Below are 17,903 nucleotides of genomic sequence, written 5' to 3' on the forward strand. Positions count from 1 at the left end.
GGTCATTCCTCTGTCGCCCCCTGCAGGTGGAGGAACACAACGGCCATATCTTCAAGTCCACGCAGTACAACATCCCTACCTACTGTGAATACTGCTCATCTCTCATCTGGATCATGGACCGCGCGTGTGTCTGCAAGCGTGAGTCCCCAGGAGTCCAAGCCATCTCCCCTCTGTTATCACACATAGCCTTGTAGACTCCTGCAGGTCCCCTTAGTGAAGGTCCCCTTCACTCACACATAGCCTTGTAGACTCCTGCAGGTCCCCTTAGTGAAGGTCCCCTTCACTCACACATAGCCTTGTAGTCTCCTGCAGGTCCCCTTAGTGAAGGTCCCCTTCACTTACACATAGCCTTGTAGACTCCTGCAGGTCCCCTTAGTGAAGGTCCCCTTCACTCACACATAGCCTTGTAGTCTCCTGCAGGTCCCCTTAGTGAAGGTCCCCTTAGTGAAGGTCCCAGCTTTGCATCATCCAGATCCATTGTCATTCTGCACAAGGTGCAATGTTTAGCATCAGGCTGCATTATTCATTTTAAAACAAACATTTACATTACATTTATTAAACAAAATCTTTTATCCAGTCCTTTTGTCGGCCAGTCCCAGGAGCCACTGGGATTAAGAACCTTAATCGGTGACATCACTCTGCCCCCTACAATACTGTGCAAAGACTTAGGCAGCCAATGATAATGATGCTTAAATGATCTTCATGTTGGTGTAAAATCTATGATGTCATGTCACAGGATGTCAGCTTAGCCGTTTCAAAACTTCTGGCAAAATCACCCCAGTGTTTGCAGCGACCGTCCAACACAGCCACGTGTTTTTTGACTCGACCACTAACACACCAGATAAAGCTAATCAATACCCGTGTGACTTTTTAAAACTAGTTTAATTAATTAAATAAGTGGTTAAATTTAACGTGGAATGGCTGCGGTGCCCCTGAGGGGAGGTTTGGGATCTAAAGCGGCGTCCATCTAGTCATCCACCTAGATATCAGTAACTTTTTGGAGAACAGAAGAAATTCTTACTAGTTTTAATTGTGTTTCTCTTAATTTGCATATGTTCTAAATTGCTTCCGGCTGCTCATCGGCTTTTGCTTCCCTCTCCCTGCCCCTCTAGTGTGTCGCTTTGCCTGCCACAGGAAATGCTGCCTCAGAACCACAGCCAAGTGCAGTAAAAAGGTATGTGATTGTCGGTCCCTGGGGTTCAGTCGTTCTCCAGGACCAGTGGTTAACCAAGTATACACACACACACACACACACGCATATATATATATGTGACCAAAAGTATGTCGACGCCAAATTGACCAACATCTCATTCCGAAACGCAGGGTATTAATATGAAGTTGGTCCACCCTTTGTTGCAATGTTGCAATGCCCTCCTCTTTTCTGGGAAGGCTTTGAATTGGATGTTGGGACTTGGCTGGTGGGATTTGCTCCCAATCAGGTTGGATGTTAATGTTGGGTGATCAGGTCCCTTTCTGTGGGCCTGTATGTCCTACCACTTCCCAGCTGAACTTGCTCCCAGACATTTTGACCTTCACTGTCACTTCACTTGTGGTTGAGCAGGCCGGCTCTAGCAGGGCGGAAATGTGGCAAACTGACGTGTTGGAAAGATGGCGTCCTATGATGACGCCATGTGGAATGTCACCCCGCTCCTGTACAACCACCTACTCTGCTACTAATATATGTTGCAAGAGATGACATGACTGTGCTTAGTTATACACCTGTGTCAGCAATGGGTGTGGCTTAATTGGGTAATTTTATTAATTAATAGGGATGCCCACATGTTTTTGGCCATATATGCACTGTAGTTGGACTGGCTGCCCAAGATTTATAGTGCGGTACCGTGCTCACCTGCTCCATGCGTCCATCCATCTGTGTCCCCGTCTCTGTGTGCCGGGGCAGTATGACCCGGAGATGACCCCCAGGCAGTTCAGCGTGGAGGTGTCACGTCTGACCAGCGAGGACAGGGTGGTGCCATTAGTGGTGGAGAAGCTGATCAACTATATCGAGATGCATGGCCTTTACACAGAGGGTATCTACCGGAAGTCTGGCTCCGCCAACAAGATCAAGGAGCTCAAACAAGGATTGGACGCAGGTACACTGGGCAGGCTGGTCTTATTCTGGCTGGGGAACAGGGACACTGCGCAGGCTGGTCTTATTCTGGCTGGGGAACAGGGACACTGCGCAGGCTGGTCTTATTCTGGCTGGGGAACAGGGACACTGAGCAGGGTGGTCTTATTCTGGCTGGGGAACAGGGACACTGCGCAGGCTGGTCTTATTCTGGCTGGGGAACAGGGACACTGCGCAGGCTGGTCTTATTCTGGCTGGGGAACAGGGACACTGCGCAGGGTGGTATTATTCTGGCTGGGGAACAGGGACACTGCGCAGGGTGGTCTTATTCTGACTGGGGAACAGGGACACTGAGCAGGGTGGTCTTATTCTGGCTGGGGAACAGGGACACTGAGCAGGGTGGTCTTATTCTGGCTGGGGAACAGGGACACTGCGCAGGGTGGTATTATTCTGGCTGGGGAACAGGGACACTGCGCAGGGTGGTCTTATTCTGACTGGGGAACAGGGACACTGAGCAGGGTGGTCTTATTCTGGCTGGGGAACAGGGACACTGAGCAGGGTGGTCTTATTCTGGCTGGGGAACAGGGACACTGAGCAGGGTGGTCTTATTCTGGCTGGGGAACAGGGACACTGCGCAGGGTGGTCTTATTCTGACTGGGGAACAGGGACACTGAGCAGGGTGGTCTTATTCTGGCTGGGGAACAGGGACACTGAGCAGGGTGGTCTTATTCTGGCTGGGGAACAGGGACACTGAGCAGGGTGGTCTTATTCTGGCTGGGGAACAGGGACACTGAGCAGGGTGGTCTTATTCTGACTGGGGAACAGGGACACTGAGCAGGGTGGTCTTATTCTGGCTGGGGAACATGGACACTGCACCGGATGGTCTTATTCTGGCTGGGGAACATGGACACTGCACAGGATGGTCTTATTCTGGCTGGGGAACAGGGACACTGAGCAGGGTGGTCTTATTCTAGCTGGGGAACAGGGACACTGAGCAGGGTGGTCTTATTCTGGCTGGGGAACAGGGACACTGAGCAGGGTGGTCTTATTCTGGCTGGGGAACATGGACACTGCACCGGATGGTCTTATTCTGGCTGGGGAACAGGGACACTGAGCAGGGTGGTCATATTCTGACTGGGGAACAGGGACACTGAGCAGGGTGGTCTTATTCTGGCTGGGGAACAGGGACACTGAGCAGGGTGGTCTTATTCTGGCTGGGGAACAGGGACACTGAGCAAGGTGGTCTTATTCTGGCTGGGGAACAGGGACACTGAGCAAGGTGGTCTTATTCTGGCTGGGGAACAGGCACACTGCACAGGATGGTCTTATCCCTGCTTGGGCATGGGGATCCTGGATTCCCTCCTCATCTGTGTCCCTCCATCCCTCAGATGTCAACAGCACCAACTTAGACGACTACAACATCCACGTCATCGCCAGTGTTTTTAAGCAGTGGCTGCGAGACTTACCAAACCCGCTCCTAACCTTCGAACTCTATGAGGAATTTCTCCGTGCTATGGGTGGGCATATGGGTGCCAATATGATCTTTCCTCTGTTTAATAGGAGTAGTAATTATCATGGTTATGTTTGAGTGTCCATGCATGAGTGTTCCATAAATGCTTTATCCAGTACAGAGTCACAGTACATGCAATTATGTTAATACATTATAGTTTTGTATAATTGTTAGCTGCCCCCTCAGATTTTCATGCCAACAATAGCCAGGATTTTCCACAAATCTTTGGGCTTTGTAATTACTGCTTGCACCTATATTAATTATATATTCATAGAGAAAAACTGAAACTAATAATGATATAATTTATATTAATGTCTCTGATTTGTTCCCATTGAATTACAGATGTAGATATTGTGAAGTTTGTCCTTGTAGTCACGTATTCAATTAATTTTGCAATTTTATCCGTCTCACAGGGGCAGTTATAGCTGAGCAGGCAAAGGGAGTTATATTAAGATAATAATTCATAATTCTGACTGGAAGGGTAGCTACATAAAAATGTAGCGGGATATAGTGCTACACTGACACACTGTGCTGATATTTTTCTGGATGTTTGTCCGCTCAGGTTTGCAGGACAAGAAGGAGATGATCCGAGGAGTGTACTCTATGATCGACCAGCTGAGCAGAACTCACCTGAGCACTCTAGAGCGTCTGATGTTCCACCTGGTCAGGTGTGGTGATACAGGGTATATGAAGGGGCTGGGGTGGGCCTAGTGGGCGGGGCATGCACGGTGACACGCCCCATCTGCGTCTTACAGGATCGTGCTGCAGGAAGAGACCAACCGCATGTCGGCCAATGCTCTGGCCATCGTCTTCGCCCCCTGCATCCTGCGCTGCCCCGACTCCATCGATCCGCTGCAGAGTGTGCAGGACATCAGCAAGACCACGGCGTGAGTGCCCACTGCTTTTGGGTTTCCTCATACACAGTAGAACCTTGGAACTCTTAACTCGACCAACTCGGACCTTGAACGGGTCTGTAGGTTTATTATCGTGCTCCGGTATTATACTGGGTTAGTGCATCAGAATGGGATCTGCAGCTATACTTTGTTATGCTTTTACTCCGGGTTTATTGATGCCTGTACCCTATACTGAGTTACCATATTACACTGATTATTCTAGGACCCTGGTTAGAACAATGTTACTACATTAAGCCGGATTTACTGGGCACAGTTACTGAATGATAATGTGGACTTCAGGGGTGCTGTGAGGCATTATGTTATGGCACAGGATCTCCCAGCCTTTTTTGGGCAGTTCTGCCTGTTTTTGTAGTGATTGTCACGGAGGGTTACATCATTAGGAATGGCTCCCATTAGCCTATCAAGGCATTGTTTATTAAATGCTGAAATGTAGGCCTAGAAAAATGTATCCATCTCCTAACTGCGGATCCTGGTCAGGGTTGGGGGGGGGGGGGGGGTCTGAAGCCTGTCCCAGGCAGCACAGGGCACATGGCTGGGCCCCACCCTGGCCTACAAAAAATCATATCAATTCAAACACTTTGTCTTTCAATAAAGCTTTTTTAACCTGGGGAAAAAATACATTAATTGCTTCTGTAACGTAATAACCTTATCTGATGAATATTTCACATGTGTGCACATGCTCTGTGGGTCTTGGGCCAGGTTCTTGGAGTGAACAAGGTTAACTCAACTTTGGATGGTTCTTGGTGCTGCAGGTGTGTGGAACTGATCATCTGTGAGCAGATGAGCAAGTACAAGGCCCGCCTCAGGGACATCAGCAGCCTCGAGTTTGCTGAGAACAAGGCCAGGACCAGACTCAACTTCATCCGGAGGTCCATGGTAAGGAGGATCACCTTAATCAGCTGGTACATGTTGAGGGTTCACCAAAATCCTAAGGGTCTAAGAAGGGCTCTCACACATTTTGAGCATTGTGGGAAGGCCCTTTCTAATTCCAAGGGTTATAAGATGGGCTCGCCAAAATCCTGAGGGACATGGGAAGGGCTCTCCCAAATCCCCTGGGTCATAGGAAGGTGTCACCCAAGTCCCGAGGGTCATGAGAAGGTCTCTTCCAAATCCCGAGGGTCATGAGAAGGGCTCTTCCAAATCCCAAGGGTCATGGGAAGAGCTCACCCAAATCCCGAGGGTCATGGGAAGAGCTCACCGAAATCCCGAGGGTCATGGGAAGAGCTCACCGAAATCCCGAGGGTCGTGGGAAGGGCTCACCGAAATCCCGAGGGTCATAGGAAGGGCTCACCCAAATCCCGAGGGTCATAGGAAGGGCTCACCCAAATCCCGAGGGTCATAGGAAGGGCTCACCCAAATCCCGAGGGTCATGGGAAGGGCTCTTCCAAATCCCAAGGGTCATGGGAAGGGCTCACCCAAATACCGAGGATCGTGGGAATATTTTGCCCAAATCCCAAGGGTCATGGGAAGAGCTCACCCAAATCCCGAGGATCGTGGGAATATTTTGCCCAAATCCCAAGGGTCATGGGAAGGGCTCACCCAAATACCGAGGATCGTGGGAACATTTTGCCCAAATCCCAAGGGTCATGGGAAGGGCTCACCCAAATCCCGAGGATCGTGGGAATATTTTGCCCAAATCCCAAGGGTCATGGGAAGGGCTCACCCAAATCCCAAGGATCGTGGGAACATTTTGCCCAAATCCCAAGGGTCATGGGAAGAGCTTACCTAAATCCTGAGGGTCCAGAGAAGTGAACCCCAAGCATAGAAAATGCCCAGGTTTTATGAATTTCTACAACTCCCTTTAAAAGGCAATCATCTATCCCCTTGATCAAGACAGTGGCTCTCGTCTGCTTACAGAGTGCGTGATGACCTTAAAGGTGATGACCTTGTGCACCTCTGCATCACTTTAGGCTCATGAACAGTCAGCCTGTTGCCACTTGTTGCACCCCACCCTCGCTAATCCCTTATAGAATGTCCCCAAATTAAACAATACTGTGCAATCAAGCAAATCAAACTATGCAATCAAGCAAATCAAACTACGCAATCAAGCAAATCAAACTACGCAATCAAGCAAATCAAACTACCCATATCTCATGATATATTTGGTCCATTCATTTATTTCATTACACATTAGGCCATATGATCCTCTAAATGGGTAAATATTGCAAATATGTAGTAAATATAGTCTTATATAGCCTGATGGTCTCCGTTCAGTCTTTCTGACTGCTTTCCCGTTATCTTCCTCTGCAACACTGAGCTGGATATGTAATATGTCCCATTTTGTCAGCAGACGAGGTTCTGAAACAGGCAGTTTCAGCTCCTGATTTCAGACACACACACATATACATTCTTCTTGCCAAAGGTTTAAGACACTGACAGCAATCCCACTATGCATCTCTTCCCAGGCCCTACTGGAACATTCCTTTCACAATGGGATGGGCTCTCCCATACCCTGAGGGTTGTGGAAAGGGTTTTCCCAAATCCCAAGGGTCATGCAAAGGGTTCTCCCAAATCCCAAGGGTCATGCAAAGGGTTTTCCCAAATCCCAAGGGTCATGCAAAGGGTTCTCCCAAATCCCAAGGGTCATGCAAAGGGTTTTCCCAAATCCCAAGGGTAATGCAAAGGGTTCTCCCAAATCCCAAGGGTCATGCAATGGGTTCTCCTACATCCCAGTCTGTGGTATAGCTCTGCAATTTCTGAGAAATTAAACTCCCTTGCAGCCACTTCCCCTCTGTTGTCTTTTTATCTTCTCATGCACCTAAAAAACTTTGAGGGGGAGGTTCCTTTTATGTCGACCTTAGCGAATGTCTGGAAACAAAGGTGACAATGGGCTGTACAGCATTGGGTCTTTGGATTTTCTTCTATGGGGTCTTCAGTCATCGGAGTTGTCTGTTTTCAGTGACAGACCTTGTTAAAGTGCCTCTTTTGCTGCTATGAAAGCCAGTGGATTGTTAGATTCTTGTCCCTCAGGTTCCAATATTCCCCATTGGGTGAGGAGTCTTGTCTCATTGGTGTGATGTGCTGCTGTTTATTAGTCCCCAACTGTGTATTAAGACTGCGGTGATTGGTGACTCATAACAACCCATGATAGGCTAAGGGAGAAGCCGCAGTCCATCTGGTGGCCTCTGTAGGCCTTCGACTCATGGGCCTAAACCTTCATGAAACTCTCTAAAGGCTTGTTGAAGTGGACCCTTGACCAAGACACCTGAGCTTAATAAGAGAACTGGGTCTCCTCATTCATTTATTGAGTCTGCAGCTGAATAATAACTCCATTCTCTCCTTTTCCCCTAACCTTCTCCCTCATTCTTCTCCTAATCCAGAAACCTGTACTAATTGCCGTTAGGTTTAGGAACATAACCCGAAGTAGCGTCCCGGTAGGTATGCTTGGTGTAGCACCCTGCCATGATCAGCCATACTCAGTCATACTCAGATCATCATCTATGTACTGTTATTGGTCACCACGTCTGTCATGCCAGGGATACTGTTGTCCTCAAATGAGTTTCCTCCTGGAGACTGTGTAATTAAACCCCACCTGTCCCTTTCTTAGCTAGTAAGATTAAGCCTTCAACTGGCCTCCACCACACATATGGCCTAGGAAGGCATTGCGCAGGCCGGTTAGGCTGGTTTGAGAGTAACAAAGTCCCTTGGCATCTATCAACCTTCATCCTAACATTGTCTGCAAGTTGTCCCAACCGTTGTCCTCGTCTGGCCATGCTCTCGTCTTGTTTTTTCAGATCTTTGTAAGGTCCTGACCACACAGGAGGCCCTCAGGTTTTTTGGTTCATCTTCAGTTCTGCAGTGGCCAGGTCTAGTGTTCCAGAACGATCCACAAGGCCACAAAGGCGTGTCAATGACAGCACTGCTTGATGGCTGAATGAGGACCACTCTGATCCTCAAGCCAACCTAGTGATGGGGCAATGTGTGGCTCAGTAGGTTAGGTCTCTGTGCCTGTGATCAGAAGGTCACCTGTTCAAATCATTTGGTCGGCAGAGTGATATCATTAGGCCCTTGAGCAAGACCCCATCCCCAATTTGCTTCAAGGATACTGTGTGACTCTGCTCTCTGACACTCACATGTATGTTGCTTTGGGCAAAAGCATCTGCTAAATAAAGATAAATAAATAAATGATGGGATATGGTTGAGAAATTGGGGTGGTCCCCTGTGGGGTCCTTCAATGTAAAAACAAGGCTCATAATATTTTTCAAATTTGACTTTAATTTGTGGTCTGTTCCTGTTTTTTTATGTAGAATGTAACGACACCTGTCATCTGTATTCTGTATTTTGACATGCATTCATTTATGTCCTCTTTTTTTGTGCGTGTTATTTTGTTATTTGTATTGTTAATATTTATACAAGCAGAATTCTTTCAGATAGCTATGCCCACTCAGAACATTTTGGTAAGGAGCTTGTTAATATAATATAGATGTAATGTTTATATCTAATTACTTTAATTACATCTATAAAATATGAACATGATATATATAGTATATTAACATGTGTGTCTCTAAACAGGAAGTAGATGTCTACCTTAAACAGGAAGTGAGTTATTTTGTTTTAGTTAATGGGTTAATTTACCATGGACAGGCAACATGGCATCTTACAGTAGTTTGTCTTAGTGTTTCATTTTGAGGAGAGACCGCACACTGAAAGACCTCACCCAGTATGGTATGAGGGGAGATTAATTTCAGGAACAGGAAGTTCAGTGAGTAGGTGTTCCCTGATTGCTGCAGTTGGTGACTCTGACGCAGGCGTCCGCAGAGTGTGCACGCTGTGTGCAGTGTGTGCAGTGTGTGCAGTGTGTGCATGTCTGCTCATCCTGCACCGGCCCAGGCTTTTTGGTCCCTCTAACCCCTTCTGTTTCTTTCCTTTGCTTTTTCCTGTTTGGTAACGTGCAGCCAAATGCAGCTAAGAAGGTAAAACGTGCCTGTCTGTGACGTTCTGTGTGTGGCTTTCAAGCTGAGGTGGTGTCATGTCCTGGTTCTGTGTGATTTCTGTCAAACTGGGGCATCTATAGCCTCCTTCTGAAGGAAGCTGTCATGCATCGGAGTTGTTTTCCATAGTTAAATGCCCCCCCCCCCCACCACATTCACAATAATAGGGACATAAACACAATGTTTTAACCCAAAAAAAATGCTGAAGGGTTTTTCAAGTGACTTTGTGTGTGTTTTTTTTTTGTCATTTTTGATGGGAAAGTGTGACTTTATAACTGTGCTGTATTCGGTGTTTTGAATTTTATGGGGATTAAGGTGTTTATGCAAAATAAATCATTTGTGTGTGTGTGTGTGTGACAGGGCAAGGTGCGGCTGCGCAGGGCTATGTACCGCACGCCGTCGCCGCCCATGAGCCCACGCTCAGCGTGCAGTGGGGGGGACAAGGCGGAGGACAGCAGCGCCGAGGAGGCCAGTGGAGGAGCAGAGCTGACAGAGCAGCAAGCCGCCTTGCAGCAGGAAGAGAGGCTGCTGATGGTGCAGATAGAAGGCCTGCAGCGGGAGAAGTGAGTGTGTGTCTGTGCATGTCTGTAAAGAGGAAGTAAGTGTCTATGCGTGTCTGTAAACAGGAAGTTAGTGTCTGTGTATGTCTATACAGGATGTGAGTGTCTGAGTGTGCCTGTAAACAGAAGCTGACTGCATGTTGGTTAACAGGAAGTGAGTGTCTGTACGTGTCTGTAAACAGGAAGTGAGTGTCTGTGTATGTCTGTACAGGAAGTGAGTTTCTGTGCATGTCTAAACAGGAAGTGAGTTTCTGTGCATGTCTAAACAGGAAGTGAGTTTCTGTGCATGTCTGTAAACAGGATGTAAGTGTCTGTGCATGTCTGTATACAGGAAGTGAGTGTCTGTGCATGTGTCTAATCAGGAAGTGAGTGTGTCTGTGTCGAAAAACAGGTGTTTGTGGGTGCAGCAGAAATCACATAATTGTTTGCTATGTAGTAGGCAAATTATAGTATGTAATGTGACCAGTATGTCCAAATCCTCAGTATGAATGAGACAGTAGGGAAGTGGTACCCAGATAACATACTACATTCTGCAAAATTCCAAAGTTCTATGCTATCTCACAAGGCCACTTGAGCTACAAGCGGAAACGGCACTTTCTGAGGAATTTTTTCAAGGTGGCAGAGGAAGTGTTTTCTCTGTACGAATTTAAAGTATTAAACAATGCCCAATTGCATAAGTTAGCTTGAATATCAGTGGCACAAGGTTGTGTGCATGCAGGGGATGTTGTGTGGGCTGTGTACGGTACTGTAAAATGGCACTGAAGGATGGGGAGACTGTGAGTCTCTGCGGTCCTTTGTCCACAGGGAGGAGCTGACATTTGACATGCTCGCCCTGGAACCCCGGGCTTCAGACGAAGAGACCATGGAATCAGAAGCCTCCTTCGTCACAGCAGTCAGCTCGGAGAACCTTGATGCGGTCGTGGAGGGAGCAGCCTTGGACCTCTCTGGTGAGTGGACTGCACATGTGCGTTGCATGTGTTTCTGTGCCTCATGGCTTGGAGGTTCTGTGTGTGTAGGGGGGGTGCATGTCATGACGGACGTCCATTGTCTCCTTGTTGTCCTGTCAGAGAGAGCGCTGATGGCCACCCTGCCAAAGAGGTCTGAGAGCAAACGCAGGCGGCATCTACGACGGCAGCCTGAATCCCTGGACTCTGCCGATTCCTCGGCTTCCATCACCTCCTCCTTCCAGTCCCGCTCCTCCACCACCCGCCGCCTCCGCTACCGCTCAAGTTCGCCCCCGCCGCCACCCGCACAGGAGGTCGAGGACCGGCCCTGCTTCCCCACCTGTTCCTTCAGCCCCGAGAACGGCAGGCAGAGGACCTCCAAGAAACCACACCGTCGGCGACGGGACCCCGCTGAGGCCGAGCCCGACTTCGGCAACACCCAGCCGCTGGTTCTGTACGGCAGCAACGAGTTCATGGTGTGAGACGTGCGTCTCCGGGGAAAGCTGCCTTTCCCCCTCGTCTTGAGCTGGGGGGGCTCATGGAGCGGGGGCTACCTTTCATGCGTCTGTGCCATGGCCGCTGTCTACAGGAGAGGGCCTACTGGAATACGTAGCTACACCCACAGGGGTAAAATGGCAGTGAGAAAAAACATCCACGTCCTGTGAAGGATGTAGGTGGCAATGGCATCTGTCTCCAGGAAGAAGAAGGACCATTGGACGACAGGGGTGACGCAAAACAGGAAACAGGACAAACTCGACCAATCACTGCTCTCAGGTTTACAGGATAGACCACTCAAGTGGGGCAGTAGGTACTGTTTTCGGAGATGTTAATGACACAGGTTGAATGAATCGCTATGATATGATCCTTGCATACTTAAGCCTGATCTTCACAGGCACCGATGGTATGAGGAAGCAGGTAAGGTGTGGGGATGCGTAGGTTGTGTCGGGAAATCCACTCGACGATATTTTTTTGTTCATGCTGCTTTTGTTATCCTTTCGTGGTGAGAAACACCATCGAATGTTCTGTTCTGGCGTGCATCCGCCAAGATGATCGCTGCCATTTTAGCTTTGTACATTTGCATCGCCACTGTCCGAATTGTAATGGTTAAAATGTACCCAGAATCCCTCGCCCAGCGCGAGACATCAGTGTTAAACTATTGAACTGGAACTTGAATTTTTTTGTAATTTTTTAAAATTATTGTGTTAATGTTGGGAACATGAGTTACTATGTTCTGGTTGTTGTCATGTCTGTAGCTGTGTTAGTCACACTCCCCGGATAATCTGACCATGCCCTGGGTCACTCACTGAGCTCTCAGGCAGATGTTTGGGAAGAGGGCTCCCCCTTCTGGTCTGTGCATCATGATTTGACCTGCCTCCCCCACCTGTTGGTCCATCCCGAAGAGGTCATGTGGCACCACTGAGGGGGAGGTCGGTTCTCCTGACACTGCATGTGGGATGCGGTAGACATACTGTCCATCCAGCCCTGTCTATGCACTGGCTCCACTGGCTTTCCTTTACTCAGTCATGGCTGAAGGCACAGCTCATCTTTCCCGGTGCTTCGTGCGTGAATCCGTACTGTAAATTTAAGGCTTCTAGAGTCTCCCATCTGCGGCATGCAGTGACTTCACGGTGACCCGCCCAGGCACGTGCCCTGACCATCCCCCACCCATCCCCCACCCATTCTGCCCCACCCAAACAGTCCACTGAGCCAATCAGCCTGGGTCTGAGCCCCCCGTCCACAGATGGCGAAGGACAGCTAGGAAATTGTAACCCCGCCCCTGGCTGTTTGACCACTCAGATGTTATCTGAGACCAGTCTTCCGTCCGTCCGAGCAGAAGTTTTCCGCAGTTCTGCCGTGAAGGTCCTGTGACGGCTGTGGAGGTGCGTGTCTGTGACGACCTGGACGTCGAGACTCACCACCTCTCGGTCTGCGATTTCCCTTTAAGGAGTTAAAGCTACCAGGTAGACTTGATGATGTCCCGCTAGATTTTGCTTAAGTGTCTCTGTTTTCCTGTTGCCCTGCACTCGCGATGCTGTGACCCGGTGCAATATGCCAACATGAAGGGAAAGAGTCTCCTGCAGATGCCTTTAGGGACAAAGAGTACCCTGGAGATGCTGGTATTTATAAATCAAGAAATGCACTTGCAGTTCCGTTCTCTGAAATGGAGAGCTAAGGTGAAGCCAAAAGGATGGTTACCTTCAGGCTGAATGATGCAAAAGACCTTGATGAGGCCTCCTAGCCCACAGATGGCCTTATCTGCTCAACCATCTCCCAGTTCGACTTGGGGTCTAATCTGTCATGTACTACAGAAATCTGGGAATGCCGCTCTCTCTGTTCATGAAACTGCCTGGAAGTTGCTTGTGAGTAGATGCACCTGTAATAAACTCACTGATCTTTATTCTGATGTCAGTATTTCCCAAAGAAAGGTGCCAGCCTAGGTTCTGTTCATATAATCGCTTAATACCTGACCTAGGTCTCACGCCACAAACTGGCCGCAAAACTTGACCCAAGTTCTAACCATGCATTTTGCTCTGTGTTCTGTCAAGCTAAAATGTGCTGTATGTTGTCTGCCTGCTGTTATGGAGCCCAGAATCTTCCTCACTTTAATACCGAGGTGACTGCTTCTGACAAATATTAGCGCCCCCCGCTGGCGTGGGGGACAAATAGCTTCTACAGTACATGCAGATCTGTAGTTGTCTTTGGGTCCTGTGGGCTTGTCAGTGCTCTTGGCATCCAGAATTGAATGCTCTAATCACTGGAAAGGCAGACTCCACTTAAAAAAAATGATATATATATATATATAAATATATTAAATTATGATTATGCTCATGAGTGTACATTTGAAATTGTATCTGTTGTTAAAGGATATATTATCCTGTGTATTGCAAGATATATCATCTTAAATGTTTTTACTTATTGCCTGTGAGACAGGGCTAAAGGACTTGAGCTTTGTATTTCAGTGTGCTATTTTGGACAGTGGTATGTATAAAGTGCAATTTGTGTAATATTTCTTTTAAAAAGGATTAAAACTGTATATGTCTATGGATGTACAAACAGGTTTATGAACAAATTAATCTTCAGCTTAATAAAAAAAAAAAAACAAGCCCAGGACAGAAGTGGACTGTTTCATTAACGACAGAGGAACCTGTGCTTTACACACATAAAATGCTTTAACTTAATGTGGTGGAAAAAGTTTAATGGTTAAGGGGAATGTTGAAAAAAATCTTGGTTAGTTTTTTCCACTTTGTGCGCAAAGAGTAGCTGAATTCCATTGGCAGTGGTTACGGGTTATGTAATGTTCTTAGAGGCACATGACACATCCACACACTTCACTCTGATTGGTCAAAGATGACTTCACCCACACTGGGTGTTCATTCCCTTGGCGACCAAGGAATTTCGGTACTTTCCAAAAGTCATCATACAAACTTTTTGACTCTGCTAACCGTTATGCAGTTCTTCCCAGTTCATGATATAACCTGATCTTCGTATCACATCTGTCTTGAACCCAGGGTGTATATTTAGGTTGATCTTGGCCTTGTGTTGATTTCTATTTCCACACTCCATTTATTAAGTTGGGCAGACTATATGCCCAGTCAAGTAATGTCAACAGTTTCCATTATCCTTGCATAAGCACCCCTACAAGATTTCTACAGCTCAAATCTCTCAATGTTGGTTAATTATTCAGCAACAGTTAACCCTTTGTATGTTTCATTTGTTCATTAATGAATAACTATGCTTTCCTGCCTTCCTTCAAATTTGCTTTCAAACGTCACATATTTCTTAAACGCAGGTACATGATCTCCATGAATGTTTCAACCCGCTGCTCCATGTCACTGAAAGTTCTCATGGCAAAATCGTGTCCATTCCATCTGCTGCAGAATTTGAGGAGTTTTTAAAGGAACTAACATCATTGGCCACTTCAAACAGCTCATCCAGATGGTCTCTCTATCATAGGTGGAGATTTCAGGTTGAGAGAGCAAAAGTCCAGACCAAGATTTTGTTTCAACCAACCAGTTCAATACAATGTGAGTGTGACTCTTTATACGTAACTGGTTGGTTGAAACAAAATCTTGGTCTGGATTAGTACTCTCTGGACCTGAAATCTCCACCTCTGCTCTTTATTATAGCAAGGGATTTTAGCCATACCAAATTAAAAGCTTTCCCTGCCACATTCTATCAAGACATGGATATTCCCACAAGAATATGCATATGGTGCACACAACCATCCACAATGCTTGCAAAACAAAGTCCAGCCACCACCTTCACATACAAATCACATTCAAATCACATACATACACTGTATGGACAAAAGTATTGGGACACACCTCCTAATCATTCATTTCAGGTGTTTCATTCAGACTCATTGCCACAGGTATATAAAATCAAGGACCTAGCCATCCAAAAAAGCTAACCTTTGGACAATTCTATGCTTCCACCTTTGTGTTAACAGTTTGGGGAAGGCCCTTTTCTGATCCAGCATGAACACAAAACAAGGTCCATAAAGACATGGTTGGATGAGTTTGGTGTGGAAAAACTTGACTGGCCCACACAGAGCCCTGACCTCAACCCCATCAAACACCTTTGGGATGAACTAGAATGGAGCGAGCCAGGCCTTCATGTCCAACATCAGTGTCTGACCTCTCAAATGCTTTTCTGGATGAATGGGCAAAAATTCCCACAGACACACTCCAGAATCTTGTGGAAAGCCTTCGCAGAAGAGTGGCAGCTGTTACAGCTGCAAAGGGGGGGCCAACTCCATATTGATGCCTATGTATTTAGAATGGGATGTCATACAAGATCCAGTAGATATAATGGCCAGATACCTCAATACTTTTGTCCATATAGTGCAGTTGCCATACTCCTACCAGCATACTCACCATTACTGAAATGCTCCAACTCCACCATCAAAGCAAGTCAGAGTCTGGCCAGAAGGAGCCATTTCAGACTATTTCAGAAACACGGATTGGAATGTTTTCATAAAAGCTGCTTATGAAGGTCAAGTAGACCTTACAAAATTTACAGAAATGATCAGCTATGTCCACTGCTGTAATAATTCCCATGTGGAGACATGGGTTTGTATATGAACAGAATATTTTATTTTGCACAAAGAATAAGAAATTTCAGAAAATGAGTGTTGCACACAATCTCTCCTTTATTGCTCGAGTAGGGGGCACACGCACGTCAACAGGAGGGGAGGCAGCGAGCACAGATGAACAATTTCTCAGGGCAGTTATGGGGCCTTCAGGAGTCAGATTGCTGCATTATTCATAGATGCCTTTATCTAAGACTTCTGCAGATGGAACATTTTATGCACTTGGACTTACTTGAACAAAGTGTTATGGCACCTGGGCCTAATCAAAACAAGGTTATACCCCCTGACCCACCAACCAAGGCTGGGGAGGAAAGGGAGTAATACTAGTCAAAGCAAGGAGGAGAAGTGGCCCAGCTTATCTCACAGTTACTGCTGGGGGTGCAACAAAGGAGACACCACTGGGCAATTTATAGCACTGCATTTAAGCCTCTTGGTTTCACTGCAGTGGAAATCGCTCCAGTTATTGCATCCTAGCTGTGTTGATTAACGTTCCTAAGACTTCACTAAGACTTCAAACCCAAAGCTTTAATTTACAGCAGACGTTCACCCCAGGCTAAAGACAGAGGATACTTCCCTCCTGGACAGGCTTAACCAATTGTTCACCTGGTTTGATGTGGCACACAACAATCCAGAGAAGACCACTGCTCCCACCAATGAACAGACACACCATCGATTCCCAGCAGAAGCGAGGCACACTATACGAAAAGTGAACCCACGTAAGGCTGCTGGTCCTGGCAATATTTCAGCTCCAGGACTTAGGGACTGTGCCCATGAGCTCACACATACCCTGACAGACATCAGTTGCAATCCCGCCTGGGGGATCCCCGCTGATGATTATTCCCCCTGCAGTAACCACGTCTACCTAGGAATTCCCCCTCAGCAGATTCCGAGGGAGAGAGTGCCTTCTTTGTGGTGTGTGATATATGCTGCACTAACAGTCACGAGATAAAGTGTAAGTGTGTGTGTGTGTGTGTGTGTGTGTGTGTGTGTGTGTGTGTGTATGTATATATATATATATATATATATATATATATATATATATATATATATATATAGTATGATATTTAGGTGTAAAAATAGAGATTATGGGATATGGATCAGTACTCGTGTTAGAGGGGCATATCATTTCCAAAACTAACACGAGAGGTATTCATTTCTTATCTTCTGGAATGTTGTTTTTGTTTCCTGAAACAGTGTTAGATGAACAATGTGAGGATCTCTTGCAGAAGTTCGTAGGAGGACCTTGCACTAGAGACCTTGACAGGCATGCGGGACTATAGAGATGGGCCGGAAAGAGAATAGGAGATAACTGGGAGTCTTCCGCAAAGGCCGTCACTCATAAGAGATTTCAGACATCCACCGTGTCAGTCAGATATTTTATGACTCGGGATCGAGGGCAGAAGGGGGCAAACAACAAAACGCATAGATTAAATGTCCACTCCAAGCCATTTATACAACAATTTCGGTGAAAATATTATGATATGCAATAAAATATCCAGCCGATTGAATCACTTACGCAATACCCCCCAGACCGCCGAATTTCACTGGAGCACTCTCGCCCCCACCCTGATCAGCAAGTGTTACCGCTGGCACCCTGTGCATTGATTAGCATGCTATTGATATTCCATTGTTTTTAACTCTCTCATTTCTCTTTCAGCTCCAAAAAATAGCTCTAAGGGCTGTCGTAGAAATTTCGCGATGTAGGACTCAGGACAGCGTAAAGTCTTTTCAACCTTCAGTTTATTGTGGTATCTTACAGCACGGGCCTGGGGAGATTCCTCAGGAGTTCTCCTCCGAGCCTCTTCTTACAATTCTTTTTATCCCTTGTTTCACGCCCTTTTTTGCCAACAAACTCTGCTTTGCACTGAGGGCCCCCCCCTTACA

The 17,903-nt window shown here is 46.9% G+C and overlaps 1 protein-coding gene across 6 annotated transcripts in view; it reads left to right on the forward strand.

Moving 5' to 3' along the window:
* Positions 1 to 14,043, forward strand: part of LOC111857386 (unconventional myosin-IXAa-like) — a 101,575-nt gene extending 87,532 nt beyond the window's left edge. For 4 of the 6 annotated variants that reach the window (XM_072698483.1, XM_072698484.1, XM_072698487.1 and 1 more), the window contains 12 exons: positions 27 to 138; positions 1,113 to 1,174; positions 1,901 to 2,093; positions 3,457 to 3,585; positions 4,141 to 4,246; positions 4,334 to 4,465; positions 5,245 to 5,368; positions 7,813 to 7,866; positions 9,388 to 9,405; positions 9,784 to 9,986; positions 10,788 to 10,930; positions 11,051 to 14,043. In XM_072698483.1, the coding sequence (XP_072554584.1) occupies positions 27 to 138; positions 1,113 to 1,174; positions 1,901 to 2,093; positions 3,457 to 3,585; positions 4,141 to 4,246; positions 4,334 to 4,465; positions 5,245 to 5,368; positions 7,813 to 7,866; positions 9,388 to 9,405; positions 9,784 to 9,986; positions 10,788 to 10,930; positions 11,051 to 11,409 (1,635 nt within the window). In that variant the 3' untranslated portion in view covers positions 11,410 to 14,043. The remainder of the gene's footprint in view (positions 1 to 26; positions 139 to 1,112; positions 1,175 to 1,900; positions 2,094 to 3,456; positions 3,586 to 4,140; positions 4,247 to 4,333; positions 4,466 to 5,244; positions 5,369 to 7,812; positions 7,867 to 9,387; positions 9,406 to 9,783; positions 9,987 to 10,787; positions 10,931 to 11,050) is intronic. The other 2 variants (XM_072698485.1, XM_072698486.1) reach the window with 1 other exon arrangement.
* Positions 14,044 to 17,903: the final 3,860 nt, after the last annotated feature.

The sequence above is a fragment of the Paramormyrops kingsleyae genome, chromosome 13 (genome assembly GCF_048594095.1).
Source record: "Paramormyrops kingsleyae isolate MSU_618 chromosome 13, PKINGS_0.4, whole genome shotgun sequence".
NCBI lineage: Eukaryota > Metazoa > Chordata > Actinopteri > Osteoglossiformes > Mormyridae > Paramormyrops > Paramormyrops kingsleyae.